General features: G+C 37.9%; 1 protein-coding gene across 5 annotated transcripts in view; it reads left to right on the forward strand.

Annotated features, from left to right (window-relative positions):
- The window catches only part of acaca (acetyl-CoA carboxylase alpha), a 188,444-nt gene that overhangs the window by 90,723 nt on the left and 77,207 nt on the right, over positions 1 to 20,514 (forward strand). For 3 of the 5 annotated variants that reach the window (XM_051931343.1, XM_028807062.2, XM_028807063.2), the window contains 2 exons: positions 14,304 to 14,360; positions 14,607 to 14,651. In XM_051931343.1, the coding sequence (XP_051787303.1) occupies positions 14,304 to 14,360; positions 14,607 to 14,651 (102 nt within the window). The remainder of the gene's footprint in view (positions 1 to 14,303; positions 14,361 to 14,606; positions 14,652 to 20,514) is intronic. The other 2 variants (XM_051931345.1, XM_051931344.1) reach the window with 1 other exon arrangement.

A 20,514-nucleotide genomic window follows, 5' to 3' on the forward strand; every position in this document is an offset into this window, starting at 1 on the left:
TTGATGTTTTGGTATGTACATGTTTCTTTTACACATAATGAAATTTTTTCCTTTTTGAAAAAAAAAAATGCAATGTTTGTAACTTGTTTCTCAGGAGGTAAACATAAAATTAAGGTTAAATAACCAGAACACCACAAAAGAGGTAAATCTTAAAAAAAAAAAAAAAGAAATTTAGATAGATAGATAGATAGATAAATTATTAATCCCAAGGGGAAATTCACAATTTAATACACCTCAGTGTATAATTCACACAATTACTTGCTATATTTCAGTAAAAATGCATCAACACAAAACGGCAGCAAGTTGGAAATAAGAGCTTGCTTAGTGAAGGCAGAAGGTACACAGGTCTGAACATAAGCACCACAGATTAAAGACATTTCTTACTAATTACCACACATTTTGCATTCAGTGTTACTTGCATCCATGTCTACACAACTTGTCACTAAATGCTAGTGTTTGGATACAATTAAAGGGGCAAACACCAAAGAAAAAGCTTAATTAAACAGACAATGACAACTGAAAACTGAAACTGAAAGTTTAGGGTTTATAGTACAAATACAAACCTATACTAATACCTAATACTGAATTTCTTCTACCTGTAAATGTAAATATCATGCTAGCATACTTTCCTAGATTCAAAATAGGGGAAGGATAGATCTATGTAATTAAACAATTAGAGTGATTCATTGATTTCTGTAACTGGTTGGAATTAAAACCTGCAGCCACAAAGGTACCCTAGGACTGAACTTGAAAGCCGCTACATTAGACAACACAAAGTAATTAGGTGACCATACATACAGTGCCTGGCACCTTTTTGCTTTTGTCGTTTTTTCCTTTTAGACTGTCTATCAACATTAAGCATATCCAATGTCCTGAACTATTCATTTCAGATGTACAGGTAATTTGTGCCATGTGTGGACTGTTAAAATTGTTAAAATAATGTTGACAAGGTAGCATAGTAGCGTGGAAGTTAGAGCTTATCGCTTTCATTGGTGGTGTATCTATGTTTATGTGTTCCACATTTTTAAATGACAAAGCATGTGTTAGTGCTCATGTAAACACATTGAGCCTACATTAAATGCAAGAGGCTCAAGATGGGGTGTTGTTTTGTGTTAACATGTCATGTTTTCTTGCCATTGATTGGTTAGATTGTTGGAAAACAGTTTAAAGTATCTTGTATATCTAGGAAAAGCTTTAATCCTAATGGCTACCATTAACTGGAGGCTACTCACATCGCTGTCCAAGCCATTTCTTACCTTTAATAAAATGAGTGTGTGGTTTTCAGAGAGGCCAACTATAGCTTTTTCCATGATGCACTGGATGAGCATTTGCCTGGTACTTTCATTGGACCTGCCACAGGACACACCGTTCGGCACCTGCATGTCTCCATGCGTAACACATAGCCACTTGTATCACCCACTGTGATGGATTTACATATTACTATAAACTGACTGGCTTATTCTTACAAGACCAGGCGATCCAAATAATAAGTAATCCACAAAAGTTCTGTATTAATTAAAGAGATGAAATGCTTTATGTTAATAAAAATTGAAAACCTGTAGACTTTACACTTAGAACTGTTTTTTTTTCACTTGTAGAATCCATTTCTGCTATGGTTTTGTACTTTTATTGGAATTTGGAGATTCTTATTTTTCAGTATTATTTTACTGATGTCATTGTGTTATCATTTTGCTTCTTCATTCTGAATGTAAGCACTGTGTACTTTCTGATGGCACTGTCCATTTTGTTGTTGACGACCATGCCCTGTTGCTGTTACATGAATCACAATTTCACAACATGGGATATTATGGCAACGCTATTCAAGATTATTTCATACTACTCCTGCTGTTCAAGATTTTGGATTATCTGATTAGTTTAGCTAGTTAAAATCCATCCATCCATCCATTATCCAACCCGCTGAATCCGAACACAGGGTCACAGGGGTCTGCTGGAGCCAATCCCAGCCAACACAGGGCACAAGGCAGGGAACCAATCCTGGGCAGGGTGCCAACCCACCGCAGGACACACACAAACACACCAAGCACACACTAGGGCCAATTTAGAATCGCCAATCCACCTAACCTGCATGTCTTTGGACTGTGGGAGGAAACCGGAGCACCCGGAGGAAACCCACGCAGACATGGGGAGAACATGCAAACTCCACGCAGGGAGGACCCGGGAAGCAAACCCAGGTCTCCCAACTGCGAGGCAGCAGCGCTACCCACTGCGCCACCGTGCCGCCCTAGTTAAAATCACATTGTATATTTTTTGTCTAAGACTTTAGTTTGTGCATGGGATTGTGGTATTTGTTTGCTCTGTTGGTTCAGACTCGTGTTTTTTTATGACCTCTGATTCCACCTCATCGCCGATCCTTTTTATTAGATCAGGGGTGTTGAACTCCGGGCCTGGGGGGCCGCAGTGGCTACAGGTTTTCATTCTAACCCTTTTCCTAATCAGCGAGCAGTTTTCACTGCTAATTAACTCATTTTCCATTCATTTTAATAGCCCTGTTTTTAAGGAATCAGTCCTCTGAATTGATTCCTTTCTTCAGCAGCCAAACAGAAATGAGACGTGAAACGAGTCAACAGATGACCAGCTAAACTGGGATTTCAAACTCCAACCAATTTCACTCCAAACAGTCTCTTAATGAGAAGCTGATTCTTGCTGTTAATTAAGCCCGTTATTTAATTCCATGGCTTGTTGCTGCTCCCATTCTGCCACAGCAGATATTTCTAAATTTGTCGATTTTTCTGTTTTTTCTAAGAACACCGTCAAAATGTTTTGGTGACCTGAGAGATCAACCTTACTGAGACCTTCACCTTTATTTATTTTCAGATATTGTGTGATGGGCACAGGTGAGCTGGTCATATGGTGGCTTGTTTGATGTGTCATTATTGTTTGGCTACTAATTAAGGAAAAAGAGAGAATTAAAGGGCTTGAGTCAAGTTAATTAAAACTAAAGCAAAAGAAGTTAATTAACAGTAAAAACGGCTCACTAATGAAGAAGATGGTTAGAATGAAAACATGCAGCCACTGCGGCCCTCGAGGACTGGAGTTCAACACCTGTGTATTAGATACATTGACATATGAAGCAAGTACAGTATACCTCACTGCAGCTCATGGGATCAGGCAGGGCCTGATATAGTATTACTGTGGAAGAGAGGAATAATGTTAGATGCAAATTTATTTATTAAATTCAGTAATAATGACATCCTTTATTTATTCAATATGGTAGTAATGATATTGTTTATTTATTCATCTCCATAAAAGGTAAGTATTGTCCCTTACCAGAGTGCTGGTGAAAGTCTTGTTATACGCTAACTGTCTGGCTTCGGACTCCACCTCATCCCACGCTCGTCTCTGTTTGTGCACAGCATCTTGCGTGAACCCTAGTCACAGAAGCTCACATCTTCTGCTCATTGAAATCAAAGCAGGTAATTACATGATGTTCATGTCTGTAAATGACAAAAATAAAAACACCTTAACTTCTGTGAAAATGTATGACTGATGGCTTTACGCTACAATGTCTAAATGAGTACTCAGTAGTTAAGTTACACTAAAACAACCTCACAACTGCCTTATGTAAAAATTGCAATGATCCAACATTGCTCTGCCTCAATGACTTACTAACTGTCATGTTCAGATGCAGTCAACAATTTTAGCTTTTGAGGCTTCAGCACAGATTTTTAAATCTCCATTGGGTGATACTTGGGGGAAAAAAAAAATGTTTAAGGAATTTGAAGTACAGTTAGCCACAGATCCCCTACATCCTAGAACCAACAACAGCATGTGAACATTTTCATCAGTTGAGTTAGTCTGTTGCAGATTTTGCAATATGGTATTAAAAAGTATTTTATGTGCAATGCTAATACTGTACATGTAATTATATTCTATTATCACTGTTTTTGAATATGACTTACTGTTACAAAAATATGTAGTAAACACAACTGTGATAAAAAAAAACTTCTTTGATGAGGTGACCAGAAAATTTTAAATAGTCTAACTTTCAAACCAGCTAACCAAGGCTCCAAATGTATTTGAATCTTTTGGTTTGCCTATTTCTTTACCTTGGCCAGAATGTGAAGAAAATGGCTCAAAAGGCATGCAGATTGGGTTACCTGGTAATTCAAAACAAGTAACTATTGATGTGTAAAAGAGTATGTTTTACTGTTTTATTAATTCCATTGCAACTGTTATCTGTTTGTAAACCCTCCATCTTATTAAAAGTACAATAAATGCACCTGTTTGTGCTGGATGGGGTTGTTATTTTACATTAGTCCAAGTGTGGAGACATTTGAACTTTTTTCTGTTGAATTTGCTGTCTCACGACATCTAAATATTAACATTAGCAGGACAAGAGACAGGGCACATAACAATGAATACTGAAAGAAAGCAACTACTTCAGTGTCAAACCCTCTGGTGTGTTTATTATTAGACAACAGCCTATAAAATTGGAATAAAATGATGATGCTAAAAATCTTAAAACCCACATAAAAAAGCAAAAAAAAAAAAAAGCAAATGCTGGATGGGATGGAATCCTGCAGCCACTAAGGGCTCCAGGATAGAATATGCCAAACAGGACCAGGAATTATAAAGGCAGACATTTGGAGGCAACACTTTGAGATAATGATGGATGCTGGTATGGAAATTGCCTTATTTGTTAATGTTAGGATTTAAGATGACTTTAAAACAGGTATCAATTGAGTTTAACAGTGAAAGCTGAATATTTAATGACCAACAGTGTCCAGAGAGACATAAACTTGTAAGTTGGAAAGAACGTGTTTAAGTGTGCGGTTTGGCCTGGAGGCTCTCTTGTGTTACAGCAAATTTTGGTACCTTAAACTATTTCAAGTAGGGCTTTAGGAGTTTCTTTTATATTCATTTTTGTTTTTTTGTCTGATATATCTTTTCTCATGGCTCAGAATGAATGGCATGTTGTGAATGTAACCTCTGTTTTGGGATGGGGAGTTTACATATGCACTAAATCAAGAATCATTGCAACCATTGGCATGTGTGGTCAGTTTTTAAGAATTATTTGGAATAATTGTATGTTTTAATCTAGAAAACAGTTTATTGCTCTCTGTGCATTCTATGTACTCTATCTACACGACTTGGAATATTTTTGTTATGTTTTGATACTATATAAAAATAATAATGCAGAGTGGAAATTTCATGTAAATCTATAACAGTCTATAATAAGGTTGCATTTTTTAGATCTTCTAGATAAAGTATTCAGAAATTCTGAATGTCACTTGTTCAATTAGGTGAACATCTGCAATAAATCAGAGCAATTTTCAAAAAGTAATACTTGTTTAAAAATTCACATGGCATCTTTCACACTAGCATGTCATTTTAATAATTTAAATTCACAGTATTTTAAAGATTGTTGCTGCTGGCTGGTCTGTCATCATAATGACAGACTACATGGACTAATCTCCCCAATTGCATTGTTGGCTGTATGTGGTTCAAGACTTGGCACTTCTGCAGAGATAAGATGAAATTTGATGCTGAGTCTGTGTCAGTTTGACACCACCTAAAACTAAATGCTAGGGGTGTCCTTACTGTAGCCTGAGACTGAATCTCTTTCATTGACACATGCACTTCTGGTAAAGTTAGTAAGGGCAATATTCAGAGAACATCACAGTATGAAATATTCTGAACACGGAGGATAATTCCTGTGAAACCTACATACAGAAGAGAAGCATTCTAAGAGGATTACTTGCTTAAAAAAAGGTAGCCGTCATTTAATTGAAGGTTTACCACCCTGCAGAATAGCCGTGCAGTCAGTGAGGAGATATTTTGTTGCTCAGAACATCTTACAAATAGTCAATTTACTGTGTGCTGTCTCTGCTTTCCAGGACTATCTAAGTGTATTTTACTGTGACATAGATAATTCCTTTTCAGCCTTGGGAATACGCATATTATAACTTAATATATTCAAAGAAAGAAAGAAAGAAAGAAAAATAGATAGATAGATGCTCGCTCTGTCTGTCTGTCTCTTTGTCAGTCAGTCAGTCAGTCAGTCAGTATACATATAGATAGATACTTGCTGGTGCACCTGTTCAATTAGAGAACGCATTACATGAAATAAACACAAGCACACAGAAAAAATCCTGTTATTCATATTTGCATGTCCCTGACTGTCAGGCAAAGTAGCTTGCTCATCTCACACCACAGTGCCAATAGGATGTACTCAAAAGCACTCCTTTCTTTCTTACATTTTATTTTCCAATTGGCTGACCACAGTGTACCAAGAAACAGTACGCCTTTGCCCCTTCTCATGTCCTAATCTGTACTATGACAATGGAAGAGAGTGGCCATTAAATTCCATCCAGGGTTTAAGTAAACCCCATCTTTTGTTCCTAAACACTCCTAGAAAGTCCATGGGCCTGTCTATTATATCGCTCTCTCCATTGATCCAAGGTGCTTTTGCATCCCTGAGCATATATTCTTAATTAAATGATCAGGTTTTATGAGAAAATATTCAGACAATTGCTGCTTTTATATTCTGCTGGATAGACATCAGATCCACATTTCATAGTTAGAAAATCTCAGGTAAATGCCCTTGAAAGTATCCAACAGTGGGAAGATTTCAGTATATCTTTTCTACCTGAATCTACTAAGTTGTAACATAACCTTGACCTCTTAGGTCAATTTGCAACCCTGATATATTAACAGCGACCTCACATTTGCTACAAAACTTTAAATCCATGTCAACTAAACTCTCAAAATGGTAATTGTGAAAACTCCTCTAACATGTGAATGAACAATGCCAAATCTATCTTGCATAATCTGATCCTGTCTCTTTCAAGACATGATCCATTTTGTATCATTCCGCCCCAGTCACGTTTTCACTCTAATGGCTTCATGGGCATCCTTTGCATTACTGGGGCCTACCGCTTCCTCCCCACTTCCATTTACCAACAATTTACTTTATTCACATAAATTGCACTTATAAGTTATACTGTATATAGTATAATTCAAATGTAACAAAAATGACAAGCAGCAAAAAAGGTAAATGATCATTTTGAAACATCAATAGACATTTCCATGCAAAAATTATTTTCTGTTCTTTTTCTACTCTTTTTCTAAAGCTTCAGTTACTTTTTAGTCCTATGTCAGATGCACTCTGCTGAATCATAAGGAAAGCAAACAGTAGTGATTGCAGCAGAATACCCTAAAATATTATATTATCTATCCATCCATCCATTTTCCAACCCGCTGAATCCAAACACAGGGTCACGGGGGTCTGCCGGAGCCAATCCCAGCCAACACAGGGCACAAGGCAGGGAACCAATCCCGGGCAGGGTGCCAACCCACCGCAGGACACACACAAACACACCCACACACCAAGCACACACTAGGGCCAATTTATATTATATTATATTATATTATATTAGTAATGGCACACTGCACGATAAAATAAAAATAAAAACAGGAATAACCTCGGAGGTCAATCATCTCCCCGAAAGTGGATAGTAGACGTCACATAGTTTATGTGTACCAAATTTCAGGTCAATAGGTCAGATGGTTTGTGAGCTACAGGTGATTTAAAATCCTGGACAGACACAGTAGCGTATTATATTATATTATATTATATTATATTATATTATATTATATTATATTATATTATATTATTACACTTCATAGAACTAAATAGGCACAAATGTGAGTACCCTTTTAAAATTTGAGTCATGTTGTCCTGTGCCACATTCATGTCCATTCTGGTCCTAGTGATCCTGTGACAATAGGATAGCCTTTAGCCTTTAGAGTTGATACACAACATTTTTATGTTTTTATGTATGTTGAGCAGTTTTCTACAATGATTACAATTCTCCCAGTAGTTACCGTATTTATTTGATCATGATATATGTTCAAGATCTTGCATGTATACCCTGTAAAGCCTAGGGGTGTGAATTTTCCATTTACATAGTCAATTAACACAAGAGAAACAATTTATTATTCCTGCTGACTATTTACAATTTAGATCTTCTGCGCTTGAAGGACTCAGCCATGCATTTCTTCTTCCAGTTTGGCATTGTGCTGCTACTCACTGCTCTAGGCACTGGATTTCATTTCTCAGCCCAGTCACTGACTGTGAGGTGCTTGTCAAGTCAAGTTTATTATCATTTGTACTTTTGTCCTTCCTTGTATTTTCTGCAGGTACCTAATAGAGTATGATTGTTGAGTGTGAGTAATGGGCTGATTCCTCCTCATGTTGTAGGTTTTCTTTGTGACACTCGGCTTCCAATGGTCTTGTATTGGGAAAAACAGGAAAGATAATGATATCTTTTAGTAGCACACTTTATATAGAGCAGTAAGCAATTTTCAATTTAACCAGCAGATGGAGATAGTAAGCCATTTTCCATAATACTGGAAATACTATTTGATTATTAACTTTAAGCATTGCATTGGTGCAGAATGTTACCTTACTAAATCACAAATCTTAGTATGGATCATGCAAACTAAATAAAAGCAAGTTAATAATCAGATTGTTTCTGACTCTATTTTCATAAAAGGTACATACTTAATGAATGTCCAAGCTTGAGTATATGAGGATGAACAGAAATCTATTGGAGATGGATGTAATGGATAAATCCTAAATTCAGAGTTGGTGAAATTGCCTCCCTCAGCTTTGACACCCCCCATAAGTAATGTCCTCAGGAAGTGAGAACAGCAGCATTCAGTTCAACTAAATGAAGAATGGCTGATGTTTTACAAAAGCTATGAATGTGGACAAAACTATAGAAGGCGAGCTTTGTGAAATAGTCACGGACATTGTTATTGCAGTCAAAGAAGGGAGGCAATTTTTCAGCTTACTTCATTTCATTTGGACAAGCTCAAAGTTCTGTGCACATTTACATTTATAATGCAGTTCAATTAAAACACAAAATAAAATTCAACGTACCCCTTTGATGGACCGTTGCCTCATTCAGTGCTGATTCCTGCCTTGTGCCCAGTGCTAACATCATGTCCTTCAGCCTCTCATGACCTTCATTTGGATTAAACAGGTTTGAGAATGTTACAGTATGCTTGTTATAATATTTTACAAAAAAATCAAAACACCATGCAGTTTATAGAAATACTATATATGTATATCTGTAGACAGTATTTTTTATTATTTATAAAGAATGTTAAAGAAACTCTTAACAGTACTAAAACCAAGTTTAACTAATAATTATAAATGCAAGTCAAAGACTTTCTGACCTTAGTCAACTGGCCTCCAAACTCCTGTTAGACATTCTACATCATGGTTTCATACAGGCTAATGCAGAATGACAAAGGTGCATCAGTGGGGCTGACTTTGATGATGCCAACTTCTCATGTCCACTCTGATCTTCTGTCCAAAGGCAATGAGAAATGTATTAATCAGAAAGGCAATGCCGATAAGTACTACCACAATACAACAAGATGAGAAAACTAACAGGGAAGGCAGTAATAAGCTGATCATGTTGATTGCCACATTTACTACAAATAACTGTAAACTATCAGCAGCAAACGTTATGCTAACACAATGAGTCTTCAGGTTTGATTTAAATGCTAGAACTCTTAAATATCATCAAGTCTATTATTCCAAAGTAGCAGTTGCAGGCCTTTCTTGGTAATTTTTTGCAGGTCTACATCTTCTGATGGCAGTGTGTTCCTTAGAATCTAAGCATTAATCATTTCTGCTATGTTCTTTAGATCTTTGGAGCATTTCAGTTGATGGGACATGACATAATTTTGAATTGCTGAGCAGGTCAAACTTAGTGACTGCTGTTGCTGGTTCTCATTGCCTTGAGGGTGTCAGATTATACGACTAGCGATCGCAGGGGATGATGAATTATATATGTGTCTCATGACTTTCAAGGACATTTTCAGAGTTCCAAAGGTTTGTGAATTTGCCACATTTTAACAGCCAATAACGTGCTGCCTGACAGCACTGGTGGCTGTACGAATGTTTTCCAGATGTGGTGATCTCACCTGCACACTTGGCCCATCTTTTTCCTTTTTCCATTCTGTTGCGGTATAACAAAAACAAGACTTTGGAGAGACAAGCCTCTTTTCTGTTTTGTTGCCCAAAAACAGTAGTTTTTCTTCTTTCCTTTCAGCTTTAATGGATGACTTGTACTTAGTTGTTAACTCTAAGACACACAGAAATGCATCATTGTGACTTAAAGGAATTTTCCACCCAAAAATTTATTTTTTATATATACTATGCCCCCTGCTCACTTCGCTCGCCAACCCCTTTCACCAGCTACACGCCGTTGTTAAAAGGGGGACTGAATGCACCCCAAGGAGACGCGGTTGCTCCTCCGAAACTCCTCTTAAATGGTGATACAATGGGAAACAAATAGTTTTTTTTTTTTTATATACCACCTCCTCTTTGCTCGATCAGCTGCTGGCTTGCTGCTGCTGCCGTGCTGCGTGATCTGCATCCCATGCGGCACTTTGAACATTTAAAAGCCTATACAGCAGCTGTCCTTTTGTCTCACTGCCTTGTCTCTCTTCTCCCCCAGACATCCTCAAAACACTATTTGATCTCATTTCGCTATTCTGTTATTTCACTGAGTAAAATTTTCCATTTGTTTGCGCTAATGTGATATTTATTATCATTTTTTTGAGACTTTCAAATTTTTCTACTTCCATTATCTGTAACCTGCTCTGTATGTGTATTGTGCCAACGTTTTTGAATTCTTTTTCAACATTCTACTTCGTCTTTTTCCAGACTCGGGTGTGGTTAAATCTCTTGGCACAAAGTCTAGTCTCGTGGGATGTGAAAGTGTCTTTCTGACCAAGAAAGTATCTTTCTGAGAAGGTCATATCTCGTCTCTGAACAGGTCTCCTCTCGTCCCAAGTGTTTTTTATATAATAGAGAGATTTCTTACCCACATGTATTTTGTAGTGGTGGACAAGAAAAATTTTCAATTTCATGTTTTCATGAGGAGATTACATATTGAAGATTCAATTTGTGTGGGATGCTGTGGTGACCAATTCTGGACAACAGTAAATAAAATGAAAAATATCCATGGGAAAAGTAAAAAAAAAATCTCACATTACTTGTATTGCATAATCCATTCTGTACATGCAAAATGTGTTCACCATTTGCTAAAATATTATTAACAGTTACTTCCTGAAAACTCTGCGTTGAATGTCAACATGAAAGATGTCTTTCTCACAATACAGACACACCTCTGCCATAAGTCATTGGTCAAGAATGCTGTCTCCAAATCAGACGCACAGCATTTTGGGAATGATGTCTTTCGTTTTGACATTGAATGCTGAGTTTTCAGGAAGTAACTATTAATAATATTTTACCCAAAAATGCATATTTTCACCATTCAAATGGATAACAAACATTTTTTTTTTTTTTCGCCTTATACAATTTACTGTATTAGGAATTTGGTAGTTTTCGCATACCCCTTGGGGTCAGAGCGCAGGGTCAGCCATTGTACAGCGCCCCTGGAGCAATTACAGGTTAAGGGCCTTGCTCAAGAGCCCAGCAGAGCAGTGGCCTTTTTGGCAGTGACGGGGATTCGAACCGGCAACCTTTGGGATACCAGCGCAGATCCTTAGCCTCAGTGGATTATGTGACACAAGTTGTACGAGTTTTTTTTTTTTTTCCTTTTTCCCACAAATATTTATTTACATCATTTACAGTTGTTCAGAATTGGTCACGGCAGGGTCCTATTGAAATGGAATATTCAATATGTAATTTCTCCACGAAAACATGAGTTTGAAATTACATGGGGTAAAGAAGATATAAATTCATATCAGACAACATTGAGCCTGTTTGATTTTGTCTGGGCGAATCATTGAATGGTTTGACTGAGTTGCTGGAGATGTCAGACTATATATTTAGATATCATGAGAGCGCACTGTGAATGCCCCTACTTACTAACATTATGTAAATGAAGTCTAAAATTGAAAATCAGTTGAAAAGTTGTATAGTGTGATGGGAACTTAAAAGATGTCATTATTTGTAAACATTTTCTGAATATCCTCCAACTAAAAGAACAGTTTTTTTCCTCCAAATTAAAAACAAAAATATTTCAATTCACTTTGGCAGTTTATTGTATCAGTTAAAAGTTAGTAAATAGTTTAGTTTATCTCAAGTATAGCAAAATATTTGCAGAAACACACAGAAAACTTTATCAATTAGAGGAGCACCACTGAAACACTGGCTGCACTAGGCTGACAAGACAGAAGCAATACAGGTCTACATTATAAAAATAGACACATTTCTGATATTACTTTATAAAAATAAGCAGCTTTGTGGTGAATCATGACACCTGCGAATATGACAATATCAGTTAAGCACATCACATGGACTTGCATTATGGAAAAATGAAATAAGTGCGTGCCTAGTTCATTTATTACCTTGTTTTCTATGTGTGTATTGTGTAACATTAAGCAATATTAGGGGAAAATGACCTTTATCATTGTTCTGAATGTTGGTTTTAGTTTAACATGAATACGAAGCACAAATATATTTAATGTATGCCAAACGACTTGTGGAGCCATACTTAGGGAGTATTTTCTTCCATTCATTTTTGGATAATTGAAGTGAGTCAAGTTGTCATTGCTTGTGTGTTTTAAATTTTATGGTTCTAATTATCATTTAATTTACTAGGTATTACTTCAAACAGCATGAGTTGATATTACAGAGATTCTCACAAATTGCTCACGTAATGAGGAGTTGTCTCCTACATGCAACTCCGATGCCATTTCAAACCCTTGTATTGTGGTTCTGTAAAAGAAGAAAATATACAAGTTAAAATAACATCTCTCAGGTTAAATTTGAAATGGCAAACTATACCACAACTCACGTCACACAAATGGTTTTCTATTTTAAGATAAAAATAGGGATTTCTAAATGGTCATTTTTAAAATAAAAAAGAAATGCCCAGTGCTTTTTTTAAAAATATTTCAATGAATATAGAACATTACCGACACATTTCCTTGCAGATTAAGTATGGCACATTTCAACAAAATCGGTCCACTGGAGTTAATTCAAGTGGACAGACAGACACGTAATGACGAATGTGTTTCATATTTTATGTGAATGTGCCTAACAATTTGGTCCTAGCAACCCTGAACTGGTTAAAAATGGATGGATGGGGACAGGGAGATCATTGATCCCATAAAGGGTTATCCATTGATTATCCTGATCTGTGAGTTGTCATGCAACAATAGAAACTACCCTGCGAAATGTATGTCCTATTTAAAATAATATAGCTACTTGGTTCTAGCTAGTTGACTTATTGTTCCCTTCTATAACCTATGTTTTGGTTTAGTGTAAAATCAGTAGAGAAAAATCATGGGAGCTTATATTATGTGATCGACAAGGTGCGCCACAAACCTCTCAAAGACATAATTCAGGTTAGTGGCGGCTAGACTATATAACCACTTGAGAGATGCGGTTCCAGTAATTTTATCAAGGGACATTTAAATGGTTATTCCAGAAGAAATGTGCTGCTATTATTTTTCAAATCTTTTTCTTTTCTTGAAATGTACATTTTTGTGCCAATTCAGAGCACACTTCATATCTAATTTATAGTGTAGTTAGCTTGATGTTCCAAAATAAGCAATTTCAGACAAAGGTTGCCAATACTCACACTTATCTATGGCTATAAATAGTTGATTATCGAACATTTGTCTGCAAGCTCTGCCAGAAAATTAAAAGCGTGAAAGAGATACTGAAATTGGTGCAAATCATTTTGCAAGAAGCAAACTTCGGATCATATAAATCTGCGGTGAAGAAGGAACTGTTTGCAGAAATGTACTGACTGGCTGCAGGCAGCTGAAATAGGCAGGGTGTTGCTTAGTGATTCTCTCCTTTTTAATAATGCAATCAAAACACTGCCTCTGCTCTGCCATTATCTACCACTTGCTGCTCAATTTGTTTTGTAAAAATGAAGAGTTGACTGCCTACGATATGCCTGCAAGTGGTCAGGAAGCAAGGAGGCTGGACTTTGAATAGCTGTCACCGTTCATGCATCCTGCCATTAAAGTAGTCAACAGCAGCACCGCAAACTGAAATTAGATTTCCTGTGGCTGATACTGTGTCAGAAAATTGGGGTAGGGAGGGGAGAACCCTGCATCCCTAGTCATCATCAAAATAAAAAAGAACTCTTTTTGAAAATGGCTGCTGCTGTGGAAAGTTGAATGGCATATCACTACGTGTGTTATAAATTTCCCATTTTTCTCCCTCTTGGTGCTTACTTTCTATGTTATGATCCTATGATGTAAACATAAGGTATATCCAACAGGAACACCTATAAAATTTAAACCTTCTCTCTCTCTCTTTTTTTTTTTTTTAGAGGTCTGTCTTGTTTGACCATGGAATTCGCAGACTGACTTTCTTAGTGGCACAAAAGGTATGTATGCTTTAAACACTTAGGATTCCCTTTTTCTTGATTCAAGAATTGTTAATTTTGTACTTTGGCACTTTTCAAAGTTAATGAACTACTCTAATAAAGATAATATTCATAATTAATACAGTTTTTCCTCTGTACAATATGCTACCTTAATTTATTTTAATTTATTGTGATTAATGAAATTCTGCTTCTTAAAGCTGCCATCTTTTTCTTCTGTCCTTCTCTTTGCCATTTTCAAACTAAAAGGATTTCAGAAAGCAGGTCAGCTATGAGGTGGATCAAAGATTCCATGTAAGTAGAAAAGGTCTTTGTGGCACTTTTTAACAAATGTAATGCCCTCGACCTTGCAGTGTTGGGGTCAAAGGGGCCCCGTCCAGCTCTGCAAAAACTCCTGTGGCTTGTGTCACATGGGATATTTTGGTGTTCACAGAGAGACATGGGGGCAAAATGGCTTTGGGAGTTCTGATCTTGTTACCTTCTGTGGATTTGCATGTTCTCTTCTTGTCTAATGCTTTTTTTTTCGGGGTACTTGAGTGCGTCTCCCAAATTGCAAAGGTCTTTTTGTTCTTGGTTATCTGGAGACAAGTAAACTATCCATGTGCCCTGCAGTAACATCATTTATTTCTTACTAAAGCTTACAAATGAACACTTCAACCCCAACACATTTTTCAGAAGACTAAAATGGGTGCAGTTTTAGTTGTTGTAAAGCAGATAGACCCTTTTTCCATTATTAACATTATTAACACCCATTGTCTATATCTAATATTAAACACTTAATACCTTCTTAAAAAAACTCACTGCCTGCAGGTTACATTTTAGACCAAAACATATTTTATCAAATTCGGCCCAGTTTTGGAACAATGGACCAGTTTTTTACCCTTACACAGATTTTGTGTTCAGTTCATGGGAGTATGGCCAACCAGTCTACATGTGTTTTGTGGATGTGAAAAAGGCATATGATCACATCCCTTGGTTCATCCTTGGGGGGTGTTTTAGGAGTATGGAGGACTGGGTCTGCTGTTGCATGCTATTTGGTCCCTGTACAATAAGGGACCAAGGGTGTCCAATTAAGGGACTTCTGGAGTGCATCTCTGCGTTTTGTAGATGATGTGATCCTGCTGCCCTCTTTGGGCTGTGACCACAGACATGCGCTGGGGTGGTTTGCAGCGGAGTGTGAAGTGGCCGGAATGAATATGAGCACCTCCTAGTCTAATGCCGTGGTTCTCAACTGGAAAAGGGGGGGACTGCCTTCTCCAGGTTGGGGATGAGGTGCTGCCTCAACTGGAGGAGTTTAAGTATCTTGTGGTCTTGTTCATGAGTGAGGAAAGAAGGGAGCTGGAGTTTGACAGATGGATCAGAGCAGCATCTGCAGTTAAGCAGGCATTGTACTGGTTAGTCATGGTTAAGAGAGAGTTGTACCGAAAGAAAGAACTCCCAATTTACTGGTCAGTCTACGTTTAACCCTAACCCTAACCCTATGGTCATGAGGTGCGTGTAGTGACTGAAACAACTAGATTGTGGGTACAAGTAGCAGAAATGTGTCCCTTTACAGGGTGTCTGGGCTCAGCTTTTGAGAGAGGGTGAGGTTTGCAGACATTTGGGAGCAGTTTAAAGTAGACCTGATACTCCTCCATATTGAAAGGATCCACTTGAGGTTGTTCGGGCATCTTATTAGAATGCTTCCTAGGGGAAGTGTTTTGGACATGTCCAAGTGAGAGGAGACCTCCAGAGAGACCTAGGAGACAACGAAGGGATTGTATTTTTTGTCTGGCCTGGGAACTTCATTAGTATCCCTATTCCTCCCAGAGGAGTTGGAGCAGGTGGTGGGGAAAAGGATCTTTGCTTAGACAGCTGCCCCCATGACCCAGACCTGGATAAGCAGCAGAAAATGGATCAATGTATCCACTCCTGGTAATACGTGCGTTGGACGAAGTTTCTTCCAACACCTTTATTACATATGTTATACATAAATGCAACCACCCTTCCATGCCTCCTGCCCCTACAATTCCAAACATCACCTTAGTCTTTTCTGTTTTTGCCATCAAAACGAGAACATCAGTATACAACCTTCTCTGCCTTGTCACTTCATCTGTCTCAATCTACCAGTTCATTTGAATGTTTTGGTTTGGTTTCAGTGTGCCAGACCAGTTGACTATTTCAGTCAAGTTTTGACATGAAATGTCACTTACTGGTTTGCGGTTAATCCCAGTCTGCTGGGTCAGTTGACTGACTGACTTCATTCTCAGGGTACTCCATCAGCCCACCATCTAGGTTTAGTCTTGGTCTCCTGATCTGGTAGACTATATCAGTCGTGTATAACAACATTACCTCAAAACATGCTTGAAATATCTCAGAAGATATTTGTCATTACCACTGCAATTTAATCCCAAGAAGATATTAAAGCACCTTCTCTAGAGTCCTCAAGGAAGTTAGGAGACGTATTACGTTACACACACACACACACACACACACACACACACACACACACTCTGAACCCACATATATACATACAGTATAAACCATATTGCATTCAATTCAAAATGCCCTTAAATTTAAAATGAATCCCTTTTTAAAATCAGTGTGCATCAATTCACTTTCCCCTTTTACAATACTTTACACACTGATTCACAAGCTTAATTCCTGTATTTGTTTAGCTGCAGAAGATTTTGAGGTACGACAATGAAATACCTCAAATTTAAGGCTTGCCCAAATTTTAAGTTTGGAAACATGAAACAGAAGTACACTATAAACTGGGAGCAGTAAAAGTATAAATCCCAACCTATTTCAGATGAATGTGTGTGTGTGTGGTTTGATGCTTTGTGTTCACCTTTTGATTTAAAACTAGTCCTAGAAAGTAAATCATGCCAACTTCATCACTTTGCATAATAGTACATATAGGCACTGACATACATAGAATTATGATGACATACTTATGAACTGTAGTGATAAATTTAAACTTCCAGCTAAATAACTGTACCAGTCAAGTCAGACATATAAACTAACAAAGAGGAATACAGGATAAAAGAAAAAGAAAAGCGTACAGATGGGAAACTGAACCAAGGTGCTGCTGCCACACCCTCAAACGTCCTCCTATTGCTGCTATTCTGCAACCACGACAGACTGGTATTAAGTTTGCCCTTTCTCAATATTAAATATGAAACATCATTGTGGTTTTCTGCAATTTTTTCATATTTGAAACATTATTGCGGTTTTCTGTAGTTGTTTCATGGTTAACTTTTTGGTGAGGCTCCAGGGCTATAAAATTGATCTATTAGTGAAAACTGTTTTTCCTTGGGTTGTCTGTAAATAGCCAAGAATGTCTTGTCAGTGAATCAATCATATAGCTTTATATTTATTGATACAAACACCTATATACTGTGTAGTGTCTTTATCATTTACTGTACTTCCAGTTTCACCTTTTCTCACATGATAATGTCCTTAGTATGCAGTGCTATATTACCTAAAACTCCCTCGAGTGGTTAAATAAGTCATCTTTAGATATCTATTTTTTTTTTTTAGTTTCTGTGTACCAGGCCAGTGCACTGCTGAAGGTTAATCTTGGTCGGCTGGGTCAGTTGACTATCTCAGTTCAGTCTCATGGTGCTTGGTGCTCTCAGTCTGTAGTGTTAGTCTGCCAGGTCAGTTGAATGTCTCAGCTTAGTTTAAGTGTGACCAGACCAGTTAACTATCTTAGTTTTGCCTTGTCCTAAAGTGTCATTTAACAGTATTTGTGTGCTGGGTCAATCGACTGTCTCAGTGTACCAGATCATCTAAGTTTATTCTACTTTGTTACTTGACTGTTTTAGTTCAGACTCAATCTACCCGGCTGTCAGCATTCAGTCTTAACATTGACAGTTAAGTGTGCTGCTTCAAACGACCTGATCAGACATTTATTTCAGTCCATAGTCTCATTTGTCTGAGTCAGATGTGTGTTTGTTAGTCCATGTTGCCAATTCGCAGTCTCAATCTGTGATTCCAGTTTGCTAAGTCAGTCTGTGAATTCATTCTGCTGTTAACAGTCTCAGTGGGCAAGCTCTACAAGTTGCTGTAGTCCTCCATTGTCCATCAACCTTTGTTTTATGTCACAGTACTTTAATAAAAAGACAAAATGCAAAGATATCTGAAATTAAAAAAAAATTTAAACTCAGATAAATAAAATTAACATGTAAACAGGCCATTTATTATTTTCTGTCTGAAATGCTTATTAATGTAGAAAAAGTAGCACGCAGATTTGAGCTAAACTGGAAACATCAGTATGCTGGATCAATCCGATCCGATCTGATGTCTTTAATTGCCTTTCTGCCATAACAAGAGTTTCACTTATTTACTCCGCACATCGCAGCATGACCATTCAGAAAAAAAACAAAAAAGAAATAAAAGTGACCTCATACAAAGGAGTAATATAAAATCCTTTTTTGTTCATCTTATTTAATATGCAAAGTCTTTGTGATGGCATAATAAGGCTCACAGTTTGCAAGCCCATGGCTGGGGGGTGTCAAAGTTCTGTTTTTTTTATTTTTGCTCCCATCCAGTCCCATCTAATTTACCCCCATGAAGTAAAGAAGTATTTTGCAGTCAAGTGTGTAAAAGTTAATGCTGTGTCCTGCGAGACCTCTGCCTCCCAGCCAGCATGCCGCAATGTGGGATTATGGCTTGTTTTCATTTGATTTCACAGAACAGACCTTTGATTGCACTAAACCCGATTTGTTTTCAGCCTTTGGTTTTAATTACTACCGCTACTGGGTCCCTACTAATTATAAGGCTCCTTCTTTCTCTGATGGAGAATGATGCATTTCCCCGTTAAATTAAATCCTGTTAAATTAGGCTTCGTTTGCGGCACCTTCTCTTTGTAGCCTGCTAGACTCCTGGCTGCCAGTGGCTGGTTCTCTATTGAACATTCAGAGGATAACAGGAGCGCAGCCTTGTGTCTGTGCAACTGCTTGCCAAGTCTAGTGTGTTGTTCGCGGGGGCTGCCAAGATTTTCCACATTAACTTGGCAACCAGTGCCGTGCTGCCGTGAGGGCTCCCAGTGCTTGGAGGTATTTATGATTTTGCTGCTGTCTGTAATGCAGACACATGTGAGTCTCAACGGGCCAGGAGAAAAGGATGGGGAAGTTGTAAGTTCTGCTGGGGCACCAAAACAAATAAAAAAAGAAATGTTACAACAGTCTGCCTACCCGCTCGCTCTCCAAGAGTTGATTACCACAATTACTACCCTGACAAGCTCCCAACCTGAAGGCCTCTGATGTTGTGCCTCCCCGGACTTCCATTTTATTTACAGACGCGCTAATTGCCACCCAGCATGCCTGTTGAAAAGAAAGCAGATTCCAGTCAGCCCTCAATTTCCTCCTCGCATCGGCTGTTGCCACCATCATTAGGCTGGCTCGTTTTCGAATCTCCAGTCTCGCAGGGTGCCTCTGCAAGCTCATTTAGGGCCATCATCTGATTGTTTTCACAATGCTGATCTGATTATATCCCAGCAGGCGACTCACCCCCCCCCGCCCGCCCCCATTCACATCACCACCATCATCCACCCCTTTCTGGAAGTTGTAACCTCACAATATTTGAATTTGCTTTTAAATTGGACTAAAATTATTTTGCCCTATGAAACTTTTGAACCAAAGGGTGCCTTCATTTTCCACAGCTTGCGTTGTCATCATGAACTCTCGGCACGTGATGTCTAATGTGTTTGTCTATCGTCTTTCTCATCTCATGTGTGCCTTTGCTATGCATGGCCACCCATTTGCATGTTGCCACTACCCCTGGTGCTGCTTATGAGCTGTCCCCAAAATGTCCCGTTTTGTCAAGTATATTTGTCATTCTGTTCATTCATATCACATTGTCCTGTAACATAACTAATGCTGCATGCTCATCTTGTACAGATCATGTTCTGAACATGTCTTCCTGTGTCTTTTGTATTTTCTTATTGTTCATTTACCTTCTTTGGATCTCTTGTGCATGTTCTGCTGTGATTTCACTTTTCCTGCCCTCTATGTACCCGTGTATTTTATATAATAATCTCGCATATATGGTGTGTCTGTCTTTTAAGGAATTATCTTCCTCAATATTTTCTTTGTCTGACTTCATGTGCTTTATCAATTCTTTTGCATGCCTTTTCATATGCCAGTTGTGGCACCTCTGTGTATGTCCTCTT

The sequence above is a fragment of the Erpetoichthys calabaricus genome, chromosome 8, assembly GCF_900747795.2.
Source record: "Erpetoichthys calabaricus chromosome 8, fErpCal1.3, whole genome shotgun sequence".
NCBI lineage: Eukaryota > Metazoa > Chordata > Cladistia > Polypteriformes > Polypteridae > Erpetoichthys > Erpetoichthys calabaricus.